This window comes from Porites lutea, chromosome 3, assembly GCF_958299795.1.
Source record: "Porites lutea chromosome 3, jaPorLute2.1, whole genome shotgun sequence".
NCBI classification, from domain to species: domain Eukaryota; kingdom Metazoa; phylum Cnidaria; class Anthozoa; order Scleractinia; family Poritidae; genus Porites; species Porites lutea.
Genome location: NC_133203.1, coordinates 50,877,245 through 50,893,758, shown reverse-complemented (window position 1 = coordinate 50,893,758; position 16,514 = coordinate 50,877,245). Strand labels below are relative to the sequence as shown.

General features: G+C 39.7%; 2 protein-coding genes across 4 annotated transcripts in view; both read right to left on the bottom strand.

Annotated features, from left to right (window-relative positions):
- LOC140931404 (uncharacterized) overlaps positions 1-1,630 on the bottom strand; it is a 32,823-nt gene extending 31,193 nt beyond the window's left edge. For 2 of the 3 annotated variants that reach the window (XM_073381220.1, XM_073381221.1), the window contains exon 1: positions 1,238-1,625. In XM_073381220.1, the coding sequence (XP_073237321.1) occupies positions 1,238-1,490 (253 nt within the window). In that variant the 5' untranslated portion in view covers positions 1,491-1,625. Of the gene's footprint in view, positions 1-1,237 lie in introns of all 3 variants that reach the window. The other variant, XM_073381222.1, reaches the window with a different exon arrangement.
- A 3,389-nt stretch (positions 1,631-5,019) lies between these two features.
- The window catches only part of LOC140931403 (ATP-citrate synthase-like), a 22,595-nt gene continuing 11,100 nt past the window's right edge, over positions 5,020-16,514 (bottom strand). Inside the window, exons 12-32 of the mRNA XM_073381219.1 lie at positions 16,128-16,279; positions 15,659-15,844; positions 15,009-15,079; positions 14,628-14,680; positions 13,837-13,952; positions 13,110-13,214; positions 12,615-12,706; positions 12,098-12,284; positions 11,107-11,217; positions 10,612-10,677; positions 10,394-10,455; positions 10,009-10,102; positions 9,726-9,830; positions 9,576-9,625; positions 9,064-9,128; positions 8,882-8,967; positions 8,611-8,754; positions 7,815-7,928; positions 7,236-7,318; positions 5,966-6,042; positions 5,020-5,450 (exon numbers count right to left, since the gene is read on the bottom strand). Of these exons, the coding sequence (XP_073237320.1) occupies positions 5,335-5,450; positions 5,966-6,042; positions 7,236-7,318; positions 7,815-7,928; positions 8,611-8,754; positions 8,882-8,967; positions 9,064-9,128; positions 9,576-9,625; positions 9,726-9,830; positions 10,009-10,102; positions 10,394-10,455; positions 10,612-10,677; positions 11,107-11,217; positions 12,098-12,284; positions 12,615-12,706; positions 13,110-13,214; positions 13,837-13,952; positions 14,628-14,680; positions 15,009-15,079; positions 15,659-15,844; positions 16,128-16,279 (2,135 nt within the window). The 3' untranslated portion in view covers positions 5,020-5,334. The remainder of the gene's footprint in view (positions 5,451-5,965; positions 6,043-7,235; positions 7,319-7,814; positions 7,929-8,610; positions 8,755-8,881; positions 8,968-9,063; positions 9,129-9,575; positions 9,626-9,725; positions 9,831-10,008; positions 10,103-10,393; positions 10,456-10,611; positions 10,678-11,106; positions 11,218-12,097; positions 12,285-12,614; positions 12,707-13,109; positions 13,215-13,836; positions 13,953-14,627; positions 14,681-15,008; positions 15,080-15,658; positions 15,845-16,127; positions 16,280-16,514) is intronic.

Genomic DNA, 16,514 nt, shown 5'->3' with positions numbered 1-16,514 from the left:
CAGAAATATCGGCAGATATGTGTACGTGCAATTAAAATTCTATCTTGTTGACGTTCATGTTTCAAGAAAAATAGGCATAGAAGTTATTTAAAATACCAGTAGTATGTTGATCTTATAGGGAATTCCGTGTACAAATTTTAATCTCATTCGATTGGGCGATACCTTTTTCACGAATTTTGAAAAGGAAATCAGTGGATTTGATGTCTGTTGCCTTTGTAAGCATTGCTACAAGAATTTCTGTAAGTTATTTAGGTAAATGAAGAAATTGAGCTGCATTCGATCGTGACCTTACAAGAATCCAGTTTTGCGATTAAAACAAAGAATGATGACGTTTTCCAAAAGGTACCAAAAAAAACCATCGAGTTTATTCAAAGCTGATAACATTGCTACATTATTATTCCCCTGAATAATATAATCACATCACACAAGATTGCTAACAGTTTCAGTGTTCGAAGAAACACAATATCAGTTCACCAACTACACCAATTAGCATTTTTAGCCTAACAAGACCTAATTCACATAAGCAGCTTGGATGTTTCACTGTGAAATGGCTTCACAGCTTTATATTTGTTTTTAGAATACCTACAATGATCGACTTGGAACTTCATACATGCATCACGGATCGGAGACGATGAACCCTTCCAAAGATAACATTTCAATAAACTTATGCAACTCGTGAGTTAAAGTGTGATTACCTAAAAGAAATGACTGCATCGACTCATGGCGTGTAGCGGTAACTTTTAACAGAGGGAGATGAGAGAATATTGTGAATTCTACAGCTCGATCTCCTCGACATCCGGAACAAATTCATAAGCTTACTTCAAACGAAGAGGTCGTACCAAACACGATATCAATCTCTATCGTTTCCACAACACGCAGAACTAACTAAATTGCTCGGTTAAACTCGACCAGCCCTAAAAAACTGGCAAAATATGTCTCGAGACTGTTCTGACAGGTTTCTTCCACGCAAACGACATTGTGATCCGGTTTGCAGAAAAATGATGAATGGAAAGGTTGACCGGCACGCTAAATTTAAGATGTTCACGAGGCATTAGGAGCTGATTCCCTTCAGTTTAGTTTAAATTAGGATATTTATCTCTTAGCACAAAGAAAACAGAAGCATCCATTCGGTGTTTCGTTGTAAACAACCAGTGTGTTTGATTCCGGTAGCAGGCCTCGACGCAAGAGTGAAAAGTGTGCTCGAGGCGCTGCGCGTACGTACGGTACATCTACTCACCTAAATCGAAAAGCCCGATCCAGTCATTAGCTCCACAGTGCTCTCTGATATCCCAGTACACAGTTACACTGTCCCCAACAGAAATCCTCGTCTTGCTTAGTTTGAGCATTGAAAAAGCTGAAATAATAAGTCTATGATTGTCTTCGTGTTCGTCGAGAAGACAATCCTCGCTAACTGTTCGTCTTATATTTACTGGATGCCGCTGTGATTCCCTGCGTCGGTAGCTCAAAAGTTCCACCTCGTTAGAAGGCATTTCAAGCCTTTTCTGTAAATAAACTGTCTGAAGATCAGACGAATCATTCCGCCAAAAGAAAAACGACGAAACAGTTAAACTCGATCAAAGAACTGTTCAGAAATGTTGTCAAAACTTGATCACGTTCAATCGGCTGCGCGCGCAGAAGAACCGCCAACCGGAAATGAGGATATAATCCGAGGCACAAGCTCAACGTATTTCCGTTGACAAGACGTTCCAGTTACAAAAATCAACCTTACATTGTTTCTTCGGTAATTTTAATTTCGTTAAAGCTTGAGCTTGAGCATGACTTCATTTTCTTTTAGTTCACAATACTTTCTAATAAAAAGCTTTTGTAAACGAAGGGAGCCATTTTTACAATTACCGGAAGTGGTTTCGCACATGTCGCACACAAGAAAAAAGCAAAACAATCCAGCGAAAGAATTTTTAAAATTCCTCCAGGATTAACGCTAACATTTTGGAACAAAAGTGAAAATGCTCCAACTTGCATGTGCTGGCCAAGTGCTATGCCAGAATTGTTTCAATTTTAGATTTAAAACTTGAGAAAATGAAAAACCGCAACTTCCTGTTCGGAAAGTTTCGTGATGTAGCGGATATACATTATCTTATAATGACTACTATACTTAAGATTAAATTGCTTGATCGCGACTTATTTCATGCTTATTGCTGGCCATAATACCTGTTGACGCAAATTAATGAGGCCTAAAAATAATGATTGATTTAGTACAAAAAAGTTCGAAATTAATTACAGCGCCAAGCCGGCTTCAATCACACAAAAGAAAATATCGACTTTATTTTTGAAACGATTGGAAATTCTTTTTTTTTTCTTCAAAATTTTTAAATACAACGGACTGTATAAAAAAGTGAAAAAAAGCGAACTTGTTTTCCACCGGAAACAGTTATGAACGAGTGAAAAGGTAGGGGAGGGGTGAGTGGAAATGTAACTTCCGGTCTCTGACAAAACAGGAAGGGATGAGACACAGCAGCACGACTTCGAAAAAGAAATGAAAGTAGTTTTACTCGACTAATGTGATATTTTATGCTGAAGATGGTCTTTTCAAACCTGTCAATACATGTCATTACGATTTATAGCAGCGGTACATGAAGTCAGAAAATTAACTCAATACGCCGCATTGGTAACAAAAATGGCAAGTTTCTCCCGAAAAGTTGAACTAATATTTCAATGGTCCGGATGGGAGTGCCAAAGCGAGGGAGTAATATTTAGTAGTAACGGTTATTATGAGTTATGCACAACCTTGGCTCTTTCTCAGTTCAAAAGAGGGAAGTTTTTGGCCACGTGTCTAAGCCGTAGCCAAAAACAATATTATTTCTTATTTACATTGAAAATAGCCAAATTCTTCCACAAAGAAAATTTGATTTGGCCGTGAAACTATCCAAGACGGTTCCGCCACGCGCTCGGGATAGTTTCGCCGTGCGCATAGTATTGTGGGATGGATTTTCTTTTGACTCAGTGCTTGAAGTTAAATCATGGAGAGACGAAGGTGGCATAAAAACAAATGAGTCAATCTGAGTCAACCCTGCAAAGGGATGTGATAGTGCACAGCTCGACATGACCACTAGCTGCTCCATACACGCCACAAGTCGACTGCATGAGCACCGAATGCTCTATCCAGTAGGGACGCTCTGGAAGCGTGCGGCGAAAGAGAGCCACGATAGTCTATGCCCCATCATGTTTTAGAGTCTGTCGGGCGAAGTTGTATTCACAAAATATCTCTGCTAAGGCTTATTTACTATCTGTTGGCTTTACTTTTAAATGGAGGATACCTTGCTTTAAAAATTCTAACAACCTTGGATACATTTTATGAAGACTGGTCGGCAATAATCATATAAAGCCACCAGCTCAGTGTGACAAGATAATGACCACCATTCCGCGTGGTTCCCTGTTGTTTAACAAAGGAAATATTGGCCCCCAGACACGTGGTCATAAGGCCCGTCAGAATTTAAAAACCTGGTTGAAAAAAAAAGCCTGATTACAGGTTTGGAATAATATGCTTTTAAAAGAAGTAGTGTGGGCACTGTAAATGGGGCAAAAAACGTGAAATCAGGGGGTATCATACCGAGGAATAAATAGAACAAGGGACTAGACAATGGGCATCCATGTTTACGTGATACGCATGAACAGACCGCTTCAATCACTTCCTTGTGCTCGCCTCGCGAATAAGCGAAAACCCTACACCTTCTTCGTTCCAGCACTTTTCGTGAAATAATAATTGTCGCTCCACAAGGGTATCTCCTCCTTCACGTTTGTTTGGATTCATAATTTTTCTTTTAAATGAAACAGCTGCAACTTGAATAACCTGCCGCAGATCACATGTAGGGACAGGTCCAGATACAACACCAATATCCCTCCATTATTACCCTGTGAAAGACACATGGTGTGAAACCATGAAATATCAGACCAGTAAATAACCAGTCTTGGGCCGCGGCCTCACGCTTGCCTCAAAAGACCGAAAAACGAGAAAAAGTAACGCCTGTTATGCAAACTATAACAATTTATACTTCTGGGTGTGTTAATCGTTGCTAGTTGTTATCCATACGTTTTAGCAGTTTCCCCATAAAGTAAGGTACAACGGTCATATCACACAACCCTGTGGACAACCATATCACCCGGGCAGTGGCAACCATGAACGGCCCTTTCTTCCTTCTTACTAGAACTCATGTGTCAGAAAAAGACCGTGTTCATGTTTAGGTGCCTTTTTTACTTCCGCGCCAACTCCATCATAAGCTGTTATCGTTCAATGGTTTGTTTCGTGTAGAACACTAATTTGTCAGCTATCTCCAACTACCCCGCGAGAGGGCGCGAGGGAGGGAAACGTCTGATTTCTAAGCATTATAATGTTGTCCGGTCACCGACTAATCATTTTGCATACATTTCCGCCATGAAACTCCAGCCACCTCCCCCCCACTCCCCCCACGGTTAGGGGATGGAGACGGCTGACATTTCAGACTACTACTTTTTAAGTTTTTGAAGCAAAGCTTACTATAGGAAATTTATCCTTCATGAAATTAACGCGAATTTTTGAAGTTCGCGTTAATTTAAGTGGCGTTCATTTCCTCTTCCCCGTGCCCGCCACGGGTAAGGGGGTGGAGACACATGAAATTTCAGACAACGAGTGCAAGGGATTCATTGGGGTATCGAGACACCGAGAAACCGAGGTATCTGGATAGCCCGAAGCGCGAAGCACGAGTTTTTGGTATAGCTTCCTAAACGAGTGGCTGACTATAATTATATATTATTGTTCCGTTTCGTTAAGTAACAATAGCTACGGAATGTGATAACAATGTGTGTGAATGTGATAGCTTCTTAAACGGGTGGCCGACTATTACTTTTTATTATTGTTTCTTTTCGTTAATTAAACAATTGCTATAGAATGTGATAATCGCGTTAATTTCCTTTATTCGGAAGTGGTTTTCCATTACATTCGCGTTAATTTCCAATACCTTAATTTCATGGAGCGTTAATTCCTGAGATAAGGTACAATTCGTTGGTAAAACAAGCACACAACTATTTCACGTAAGGGTAATTTTAATTCCCTTTCATTTCCAATAAGTTGTTCAACGCTCTGGAACGACTCTTTATTTCTTAATCAGCTTAAGCCTTGTTAAATTTCCAAATTCCTTTAACAGATCCCAGTCCCTTTAGACAGGATATATTTTTCAACAAAGATGCATCCACATAAACCTAAATAAATCTTGCTGCATCGCAGCTTCAATATTGTAGGAAAATACCGAGTTCCGCTTTTAAAAGTTTAGTGCACCGCACATCCGTACGTGAGACCTATCTGTGACGCACAATGAGGTCACGTGACTGTTATGCGCCGGTTCACTCGAAGCTGGCTGGTCGGAGATGTTGAAGGTGATCTGGCATTAGATAAGTGATATCATCCCACGGATGGCGATACAGTCCCATCTTTAGACGCTTCTGATCCAAATAATGTCCTAAACGAGATAAGAGCAGCGTAAAACAAAGAGTTAGAGCGTAATCTGAAGACCAAATGATATTATAATCCGCTTTCGCGTTCAATTCGATTTTTCTTGCTCTAGTTTTAGAAAACTTCCCTTTTCGTTGAGTTCATTTTAAGACGCCGAAGACAAGAGGATCATAAAATCAGACGAAAGAGATTTATATCTCTTTGGTTTTGCTTCTAGCAGGACATGACATAAGTGGAAGATATAATGAACGACATAATATTTATCTTGGTGAGAGTGTGAAAGGCCCAATTATCATTTGCCTGAATCTCAGTTATAGGTTTATTGTTGTATTTTTCTTAAAAGTTCACAAATTTCAGCCTCGATATTCTTATACAATATATTCGTATAAATAAAGAGTTTAGTGACGTTTCGACCGCGTACCGCAGGTCTTTATCAGGTAACAAAAACAACCATATCAAATAAAACCAACCAACCAACCAACAAACAACCGTGATTTTGATGCCCCTTGTTGTCTAACTTACCTATGAAACCAATCGATCTACCTAAGACAAACAACCCATTAAGTGCCCCAATCTCCACAAACTCATCTGCTTCTTCCCTGAAATGTTAAAGGACACTTTTTTCAATAACTGAAGCGCGATTTCTCGCACGCTGATTGTTTGAGAGATATTGACTATGTGAGAGTACACAATGGAGATGACGTCATAGAAATGACGTGAAAGCAACGTTAAAAGGTTTAAAACCTTGCAGTGAAACCACGAGCCGAAAAGTCTACTTGGAACATTTTGACGTCATTTCTAATGCGGTCAATTTGTTACGTATATAACCAAGTAGAGTACAATCACACAGCGAGTCCACAGTAGAATCCCAATTCCTCAAACCCTCGGTGTCTCGAACTTTCGGACAGTTCGATTCAATTTCTTATTTTCCACAGGAGGTTTGAAAAATCGGGATTCCAGTGTATCTATGTCAAGTCAACTGTGGGGCGGATATTGTCCTACTATTGCCAATTTATTATACTCTTGTTTTGCATCTATGATCTTGAGGTCCATTCGAAGAGGACTTAACCTCCTACGTAGAAGTTCCAAGGGATTCCTCACGCCTTTCTCCCTCACGAACGTCGAACGCGTGACGAAGCCATAAGAACGTCTGCGTGGGAGGCTAAAGTGGACTGAGAGTGAAAAACAAATGCAAATGTAAATCTTGTACCATGTCATTTGCCGCTGGACAATCTCAAATTGCAAAAACTCACATGCAGGGACCTTGCAAAGTCGATTGCTGTGAGTAGTTACCTTTTCATTATTGTAGGCAGGGAAATATTTTCAACAAATGGAAGATCAGGTCACTGAAGTGAAAAACGACCTAATCGTTCTAAAACGATGGAATGGTGCATTATCCTCTATATAACACTCGAAACACCAGCTTGTGAATTTCTTTCCTGATAGGCAATTCACCTTATCACCTTAAACGTTAAAACCAAGTTTGCGTGTTTCACTATCATCGGCCCAGATGTTCGAAGGCCGATTAGCGCTTCACCCAGGGTTAAATTTAACCCGGGTTTCTTTTTCTTTCGCTCAAAAACATTTTCTCGGATAATTTTCTCTATTATTTTTAAGAGCACCCAATTATCAAATTGCTGACAAAAAGAATTAAACTGAATTTACTTCTTAACCTTTCATGTCTGAATTCAAATTTCGCACTAACCCTGGGTTATCTTAACTCAGCTTTGAACAACCCGGCCCTAGTCTCCAGAAATTAAGCATATTCGTTACAAAAGCCAGTGGAGATTACCTTGTAAAGGCTCCACAGTGACGTAGAAGGTCAACAAAGGCGGCTCCAATACAACCGTCTACATTCAGTATAAGGTTTGGTTTCTGTAATGAAGGCAATTAAAACAGGAGTTCATAAAAATTAACCTAAGGCATAGGCCCCAAAAAGGTAGCGTGATTCAATTCTGTTAGTGAAATTGAACTGCAACAGATGTTTGTACTTAATATTGAAAGAATTACATTTTGATCATCAGAATTCAATTCATTTTCAAACTTTCTTTTCACAATACATATTTTCCGATATTCCAGACAGAAAATACACAAAAGAGATAGGAAACTGTCCTTTTAGAATTCTTTTTCGTGCTTATTCAGAAGACGAAAAGCTTGAACTTCAAAGAACACGATGTGTACCTTATGCAGTCAGCACTGTAACGTGAAATTCGTCAGACTTGTGCTTTAAATTCCCACAAGAATTACTAATATTTTTGAGAAAAGCAAGTTCACTTTCACGTTAGTTTTCAATTTCTCTGAAGAGGCGCCCTATATAGTGTTTGATATATCACAACGTGCGCATGGCGTCCTGTTTCCATGACTACAGTACCTTGGATGTAGTGATCTTCTCAACTTCAATGGCGTAATCCATGACAGGAGTTGCAGGGAAGTTCTTCTTCACAAAGTCTTTAAGAATGACAACTCGCATGTCAGGGTTGTTCAGCTAAGGAAAGTAAGTGGAGAATGCATGATCAAATAAAACTCACACGGGTTTGAAACGTTTTCTGTAGCAAAATCTCTCCAAAACGAAGACAAAAGAGTCATTTCTTTTAACTAATAACTGGTACCTATTTCTCTGTTCCCTTCCCTTGCCGCCCAAGAAAAAAAAACAGCTTTTCAAAATGATACTAACCAACCGCACCTTTGTTGCAGTGCATACCGGTCTGATATTTGAGTTCCAGTTACTTGCTACGCTTGAAAAAAACAAGATGTTATGCTGATAACCAGGCCAAGGTTTATCCTCTATCCCCAACAAGTGTCAAGTTTGCCTTTTTTGTCGATGACGAAAACTGCGTCATTTAATTGCTTCCAGTAACGTGAATGAATAGTTAAATGAATACTTGATTATCCTGTCCTCTTATGGGGCTTTTCAGGGATAATGAACCACTAAGAATCCCAACTGGCCAGATGCAAACCAGCTGGCAATTTACAAGCATGGCCGAGGATTTGAACGCAGGACTACCATTAACAAATCCAGCTAGAGGTCAGGGCGGGACTTGAATTCGGGGCCTCCGATCACAAGTCTGGCGCTCTAACCACTCGGCCACGCTGCCTCCACAACGTTTCAGAATTTCTTGGCACCTTAGCTTTACTATGTTAGCAGTTACCCCTCAGTATGTACTTACAGATTTAACACGATGTCCAATTCCCATGATCAGCTGTCCTTTCTTTCTCATCTCATTGACGAATTCCATGGGAGCCTGTCCGCTGTCCAAGCCACTCGAAAACATCCGAGCAGCTGCGTCTAAAGCCCCACCGAACCTGTCACCCTATTAAAAACCAAACAAACACAAATACAGGTCCGGTAATATGTAGACATTAAGTGTTTTGCCATCCAAAAATTTTCGATTCCCCACATTCATTTTTCTATTAGGACAGCAGCGACATTATACTTACAATCGTGAGAAGACCAGACACAAGGGATGATATGAGATCCTTTCCAGCTCGTGCTGTCACAATTGTGTTATGGGCCCCCGAAACAGCTATGTATCACAAAAAAGAGAACGATAACTGTGAGTAATGCAAACTAAAGTGATGATAGAAACAAAACACAAAAACTGTTTCGGCGCGGTTCTTACCTGGTCCATGGTCAGCGGTTATCATGAGACACATCTCAATAAATTCACCAGCATAAGCTGGTAATCTAAAAAAATACACATACCGTTATAAGATCTCTGTTTGGGGATTTGTTATCACACGACTCCTTTTTCGTTTAGTGCTGACTGCATTTTTGAGAGCTTTTTATCGAAAGCTTTCACTAAGATTAGACGCGAAATGAAACTTCACCACATCTAAATATAACCGAGTTTCAGTCATAAGCAGAACCCACAAAACTACATTTTGGTCGGTCAATCAGCGTTTGTAAACACTGAGGTACTTTGAAAATGGGAAGGATACTACTTTTTTGCAACCACTTCGCATTTGTTCAACATCACGCGCTAAAATTCTCATTTAAACCTTCACTACTATCCGCCATGTTTGACGACATGGTGGCTCGCGTCAAAAATGTACGATTCGTGCATTCAACGCACGAAGTTTAAAATTCGGTTATGGGAATAAAATCTAGAATGGAAGAAAACGATGAACTTGCCTTCTCTGGAACCATAACAGACCCAGGACACCTCCAACACCAATACCTTCCTACAAAGATAGTCAGCGGTGACGAGAACTTTAGGTTACGTTTCTCAACAAATACTGGATCATTCCGATAATTCAGACAAACGCTTAAAGTTAGTTATACCTTAAATACTTCTGTGATCGGCATACCGGCATACAACAACTCTGCACCTCTCTCGTCACAGATACTGGACATGAATGAGGAAGGCTTTCTAATCAACCCAAGCTCCTGGAAAGCAAAGAACAAACATCATAATATAATGCAGTTTTAAATATTCTAGCCACGCTTAAATTAGGTGAGAATCTCAAAACTCATCTCAGCGCGCGCGCTTTCTGTAAAGCAGTGTCGATAAACAAGAGGCGTTACGGACATTAAAACTTTGTGCTGGTCTGTTCTTTTCACTAACCTGTGCCCAGGAGTAATCCATTGGAACTGTGGGTGGATTTTTCTCCGGTTTGGGGACAATCGTTCCATCTTTCACTAGAACATCGTAAACTTCCCTGCAAAATACAGTCACATTGTATCATTAATATATTAACAATAAACAGCAACAGAGTTCCTTCGAAACATAATGTTGTCGAGGCTCAATTACTAGGAAAATAAGCCCGCAATAATTCACGCACCCGAAAGACTGGACTCGCGCTGAGAGTGGCGAAAATCGAGCCTAAGTATTTTCCAAATGAGATGTGGTGTGTGTGGAGCAACTGCATAGTGCTAAGTGCAATCCTTTTATAATATATTTCCCACGCAAAGCACACAGCTTGAACTATGAAAAACGCCACTCTACCAACCTGATTAGATCAAAGAGAGAATCAAAACTCTCAGGTACGTAAGCACCAGCTTCTTTAAGAGCCTGTTGGAGAATCAAGGTAAAACAGTTGAGTTCAGAACTTTAAAGACAAGTAAATTCATTTCTGTATCCTGAGCTGCAGTGTGAGTATGACTGCCTTCCAAACATCTGTATTGTTTAGGAAGTTTCCTACTAAAAAAAGCTCAATTGAAACAGCACCTTGTTTTTAGCGATCGCCGTTTCGTTGTCTCCGTGAGCACTTGCTCCAGCATGACCAAACTGAACCTGAAATAACGGCAAAAGACGAATTTAAGGAAGATTTATTTCCATCATGCTACGAGCGCAGGACAAAGAAAAATCTGAGCGGGAACGTTTCACAAGGAGACCCTCCATACCGTAAAAAGTTTCCTTCCAGGTTCAGGGGTGGTATTTTTTTTCGCAGAATACAACTTACAATTCTGCCAGGTTTCACAATCGCTAACACAGTGAACTGAAAAAGACACCTATGTAAATATTTCCAATTGTAAGGAGTAGACAGCAAGTCAAAGACAGGAGTTCGCCTAACAGACAGCTATGCCGCGATAGCTGTGACTTGCCTACCACAGCGTCAGACTTGTGGGGTTGAGAGTCTTAATCAGAGAGTTATAGTACACGTGGATATAGGAAAGCATTAAAAAACGCGATGATACAAATACGAGAGCCCAGTGTACTCACCTCCGATGTAAACATTCCTGCGCATGTGCCTATACACCATACAATAATGGGCTTGGTGACCACGCCGTTTTTGATGGCGTCACAAATTTTGTATTCCTCTGTACCACCAACCTGTACAATAAGTACAATAAGAACACATTTCTTAACTCCTTAGGTCCCAAGAGTGATCAACATCAATTTTCTCCTCAAAACATCAGCAGATCATCAAGAGTAAAGGTTATGAGAATTACTAAATTGATTACCAAAGAAAGATCACTTTGATCTTAAAACCAAATTCTCTAAACTATTCTTAAAAGAAATGTATGGAGATCATTCTGGAGAATTCGTATGTGGATCTGTGGGCTTAAAGGGTTAAATGAAACTGACTCAATAGTTTCAAAGATAAACATCTTACGGAACTTTAAGTCGAAAACATTTTACTTTCACCCAGCGCTTACTATTTTCCATTATTTCTATTTTTATTGGAATACCTAGCGGGAGCCTTTGCCGAGATGAGAGCTTTTACTTGGTTAATAAAACAACTTCCAACGATTAACACGACGCAGAACCTCTACTGTGTTTTTACAGTGCCCTTACAGTAGGTGACAAGAATCTAATTTCTCCTCACAATGCCACAACGTAGTTAAGCAAAAAGGTTATGGGAATAACGAAAATGATCACCAATGAAACTCCACAATAGCACTGAAGCACGAATGAAAAACAATGTCGAGATTGAAAGTATATGTGCATTCAGACCTTTATATCTTGCCTTGTTCGTTTGCTAATGTTCCCAAGAAAACTGTTTATTTATAATTTCATTACGTGTGCATTCATAAACGGGTAGATTATTACAAAGTTACGCCTTCACAGCTTCCGTCCACACAAGAATGATGTCTGCGAACTTATCCACCTTGACGACCGTTACTGATGATGATTTACATCGTAAACGGCTGAACAGCCCAACACAAACAAAGTTTCTACAAACTTAAACAGACTTAAACAAAAAGAGTACCTCTCCAAGCACAACTATCATTTTGATTTCCGGGTTTTCTTGATATCTCATAATATGATCCATGAATGTTGTTCCTGGGTACCTGTCCCCTCCTATGGCCACACCCTCGTACACCCCATCTGTGGTCCGTGAGATGATGTTGTTGAGTTCATTAGACATACCTCCAGAACGTGACACGTAAGCAACGCTATTGAGTAAAACAAGTGACTGATTCAATACCTATTTTTAAGTGCAATATGAAATGATTTATTCGTAGTTTAAAGTACTTTAATCATTTTAGTTCTGGTATATACTTAAGTAATATACTTTAGAATTCGTTTGAGTGAACAAGCATTAGCCACGATTAGTTGATATGGTTGCCTTCACTATTCAGATACCATTGAACAATCATAACTAATGCTTCTTAACTCAAACAATCCCAGAAATCTTTGCGTTGAAAGCTTGTATCCATTCTCCGTTTGATTTACGGGGGGAGGGGTGGGCGATTAGAGTTTTTTTATTTTATTTTAAGTCTCACCTTCCTGGTCTATATAGCTTTGAAGCCAGAATGTTGTCTAACATTCCCCCTGTATTACCTATTTTAAGACAGCCAGGTTTAATACCACCAACCTAGAAAAAGACAAAGAAAAATAAGGAATCGCTCAGACTTGTACCGGTGTTGACTACAAGAATAATTTTGCACTCATTGTATCCGGGCGTCCGCCAGCTGTCTAATCTAATAAAGGATCTTAAACAAATGCCATCTCCCAATTTGGGTTGTGATAATGTTGCTTAACTTTTGTTCATGTTTTATTTGTTTTCTTCAAAATTTGTTCTAAACTCATTATCTACGATTGAGCTGCGAACTGTCGAAGAACCCACAAAAAAGGGGTGGGGTATAGAGAGTGCTGCGTATTACTTTACACAAACCAAGGTTAAAATGGAGCCACAAAATATATATACTCTGTCCACCTACAGTGCGGTTAGAACAAAACACAAAACAACACCCTATGAAATAACAGCAAAAGTTTACTGTTGCTGGGCCGATGATAGTGACTCCCAGTTCTTTGGCTTTGTGGTTAAGTTGTCTTGTTTTTGCTTCTGGAATTCCTTCAGCTATGATGGCGATCGTGCGAATCTATTAAGAAAAAATAAAACTTAATAAAACTTTCTGATTCCCATGATTTATATTTCTAATACGGAGATTCTGCAGATCTTTGAAAGTAACATATATGAATATAAGAGTCACGCTGGTATAAACCCCATTAATGGCCACGCTCACCAGGAGCGTTTCCTTCGATCACTGGCTCCTAAGCCGGATCGAATATCTCGTCAGCATGGCCTAGCTCTGTTTACGATGAGGACTTACATTTCTTTGTTGTCTAACGCTTGTGAAGGATGAAAGTCATGTCACCCTTTCTACTTTGGATATTGTTTAACAAACGTGAAAGGTGAATTGCCACAAAACACATTCAGCTTTTGCAATGAGTGATCAATCTCATCTCTGAGCTAGATGCACCAGCTCAGGGAGCCCCCGCCCTTCAAACCAAAGCCTACTGAATCGGAAAGACAACTCCGAAAAAACAACAACTTCATTTCAACTAATAAAAATGTACAGCAGATTATCGTTTGTCTTTTTACAGTCGCATGGAATTACTTGAGATTTGAAGATGATTGAACGATGACTTGCTAATACAATCAAAATATAATTAAGATACAAAAAGAAACCTATTTCGTTTAGACAAGAACAAAGCACTCACTTGTGGGAACTTCATGGCTTCAAGAGTAGCGTCATAAGCTGAACGCAGTGATGCAAAGTTGATCATACAATCAGCATCAGGATGTTTGTTCATGGCTTCAGACATCTCCTTATACACTGGAAACAATTACAAACAGAGTGTTTCTAGCAATAACAAGATTTTGGAAGAATAAAAAGGAACAAGGTGGACCAAATTTATCAATACATATACTACTTATTAACCGATAGTGACGTTATTACAGGGAAATCTCAGACCTTGGCCTTGATGTATTGAACTCGCTATCGCTCGGTCAATACTGTCTATCTCGGACCGATAGATACATCAAGGCCAAGGTCTGAGATTTCCCTGTAACGACCAAAAAGACCACATTAATAAGTTATTTTTTAGATGGCCATTTCATTATGGACCTGAGCCTGCGATCAATTAAAACCAACAACTGGTCAGCGGATACTTTAAAAAAACACGTCACCTTAATAAGTTGTACACTTGAGCCCATGATACAGTCATGTGAAACTGGTCAATGGATACCCTTTTTGACAGCTGTCAATTGACCATACATGGATGTCCATAAGGATGTCCACTATCAAGTTGAACACAGATTGTTTATGCCTTGGACGCCTCGCTAGTAATGGCAACAACCAAAGCATAGATGTATTGAAAAGGATGGTTCACCGTTCCTGTTTATCAGTGCCGGTGAGACGTACACATTTACCACAGTGCGAAAATAACCCTTACATATAAGAATCGAAAATACCGCTGTATATTGTTTGCAAAGGAAAGGTAAGACAAACCTGGAATCATGATCTCTTTATGTCCGTAATAGAACTTCTGACGGTGGTTTCCACTGCAGCAACAAAACAAAAGTTGCCATAAATTCATCTTATATTTGCGAATCATGAAATTATAGGGATATTAAAGTCACACTCGACCATAACCAAGCAGTGAAACCTGCCACCGGTAACTGTTGCTTCTCATGTTGTTTCGAAGTTGAAGTGTCCCGCCTCTCCAAGACACGAGCCTGGGGCGTTTGATAACGCGGAAACGACTATTCCCATCCAGCAAGTCCGGGCGCCACCCCGGTAACAGGGGACACCAAGGGATGCTGGGAAGGAGCAGACACAACTTCGAACTTATGATGATAACGAACACGGATAACACGACACATTACTGACCTGAATGGGTACACCATAGCCGCTACTGATGGTCTCTTCCTCTCGCATACATAATCAAAATCTAACATGCCCTGTAAATACAAGTAAACGGGTATCAGTATATGCTTGGTAAATATGTTCGGGAATGTGCAATGATGAAAAGTAATTTTGGCTACTTTTTAAAATACAGGCAAAAGTAGGTGATAACTACACAAGAGCAGTTACAATAAATTGTGTTACAAAGAAGGGAAAGGACAGACTCCATCTACGCATTACCGTATTTCGTAATTGGAGTGTGTCAGGGAGAAGAAATATGAGAAGATTAACAAGGAATGCGATGAACACTGCAGAGCAGTCAGGGACTGGGTTTGACATACGTTTCTGGTACGTCCTTAGAAAGTAAAAGGAAAGGCAAGGCTGCATGGCCGATTTAAAATTCTTCGAAAAGCCCTCACCATTAAGCATGATAACGAAGTACGGATGGTGGTAATTTTCTGCCCATCTTTTCTTGAAAGGTACCCTGGCTTCGGAGGTCCGTTGTTGAAATATTCAAGATAAAAATTTTAATAACCCGTGCTCGTCTTTGCCGCGTATAAAGAATTAAGAAAGAAAAAACTGAAAAACCTCTAGCACTTAGGAAACTTGTAAGGAAAACAGACTATTGTTCTGACCTGCACGGCCCTGGCTTGTAATCCCCAGATTATCGTCCTTGTCTCCTTTGTAAACAGTGGTGCCTTGGATCCTCTCCCAGGGGCAGCTTTATGGCGCTGTTCTGGTGATGGTTTCTCATCAGGTTTTGCTTCTGGCTTCTCTGACATACTACTGCATACTGTGTGTTTTCCTTTACTTGCCGATCCCTAAGACGATAATAATAATAATAATAATAATAATAATAATAATAATAATAATAATAATAATAATAATAATAATAATAATAATAATAATAATAATAACATTAACAGGAAATGAAAAATGAATTGAAAAGAAAATGATCCAAAAAAAAGGGCTGAACAGATCTCTACTGTGCTACCCGCAGGAACTAAAGCATTTGCTTGCACTATAATCCAAGCAACAAAAAAGTTTAAAATCTTTCTTTAATGTTTATTAAGTAAAAAACACGTTTAATGCTTTCGGTCTTACTTTGTCCTGAGCTGTGAAGAACATGTTTGCTGCAGCATTTGAATCAAAGCCAACATCTTTGGGGACTTCTCTCTTCCCAAGAGCCATACCTACAATGGCTGTCATGTGCGTTTCCGTTCCAAATACATGCATGGAAAGCCCTAAACTGGAACCTACAAAAGAATGCGTAACAAACGAGGAACTGATCACTGAACCCAAACATAAGGCTAGAAAGTCTGCAAGGCTGACTGCTCAAAGATATGTGACAGATGAAAGTGTATATTACAGATGTTTTACAGCTGTAACAACAATGATCAGCAGTGGGGGATGAATATATATATTTAGTGATCAGTGGAAGCCAAATGCTGGTCCCTACTGCTGAGAAGAGTATCTTACCAATGCAGATTA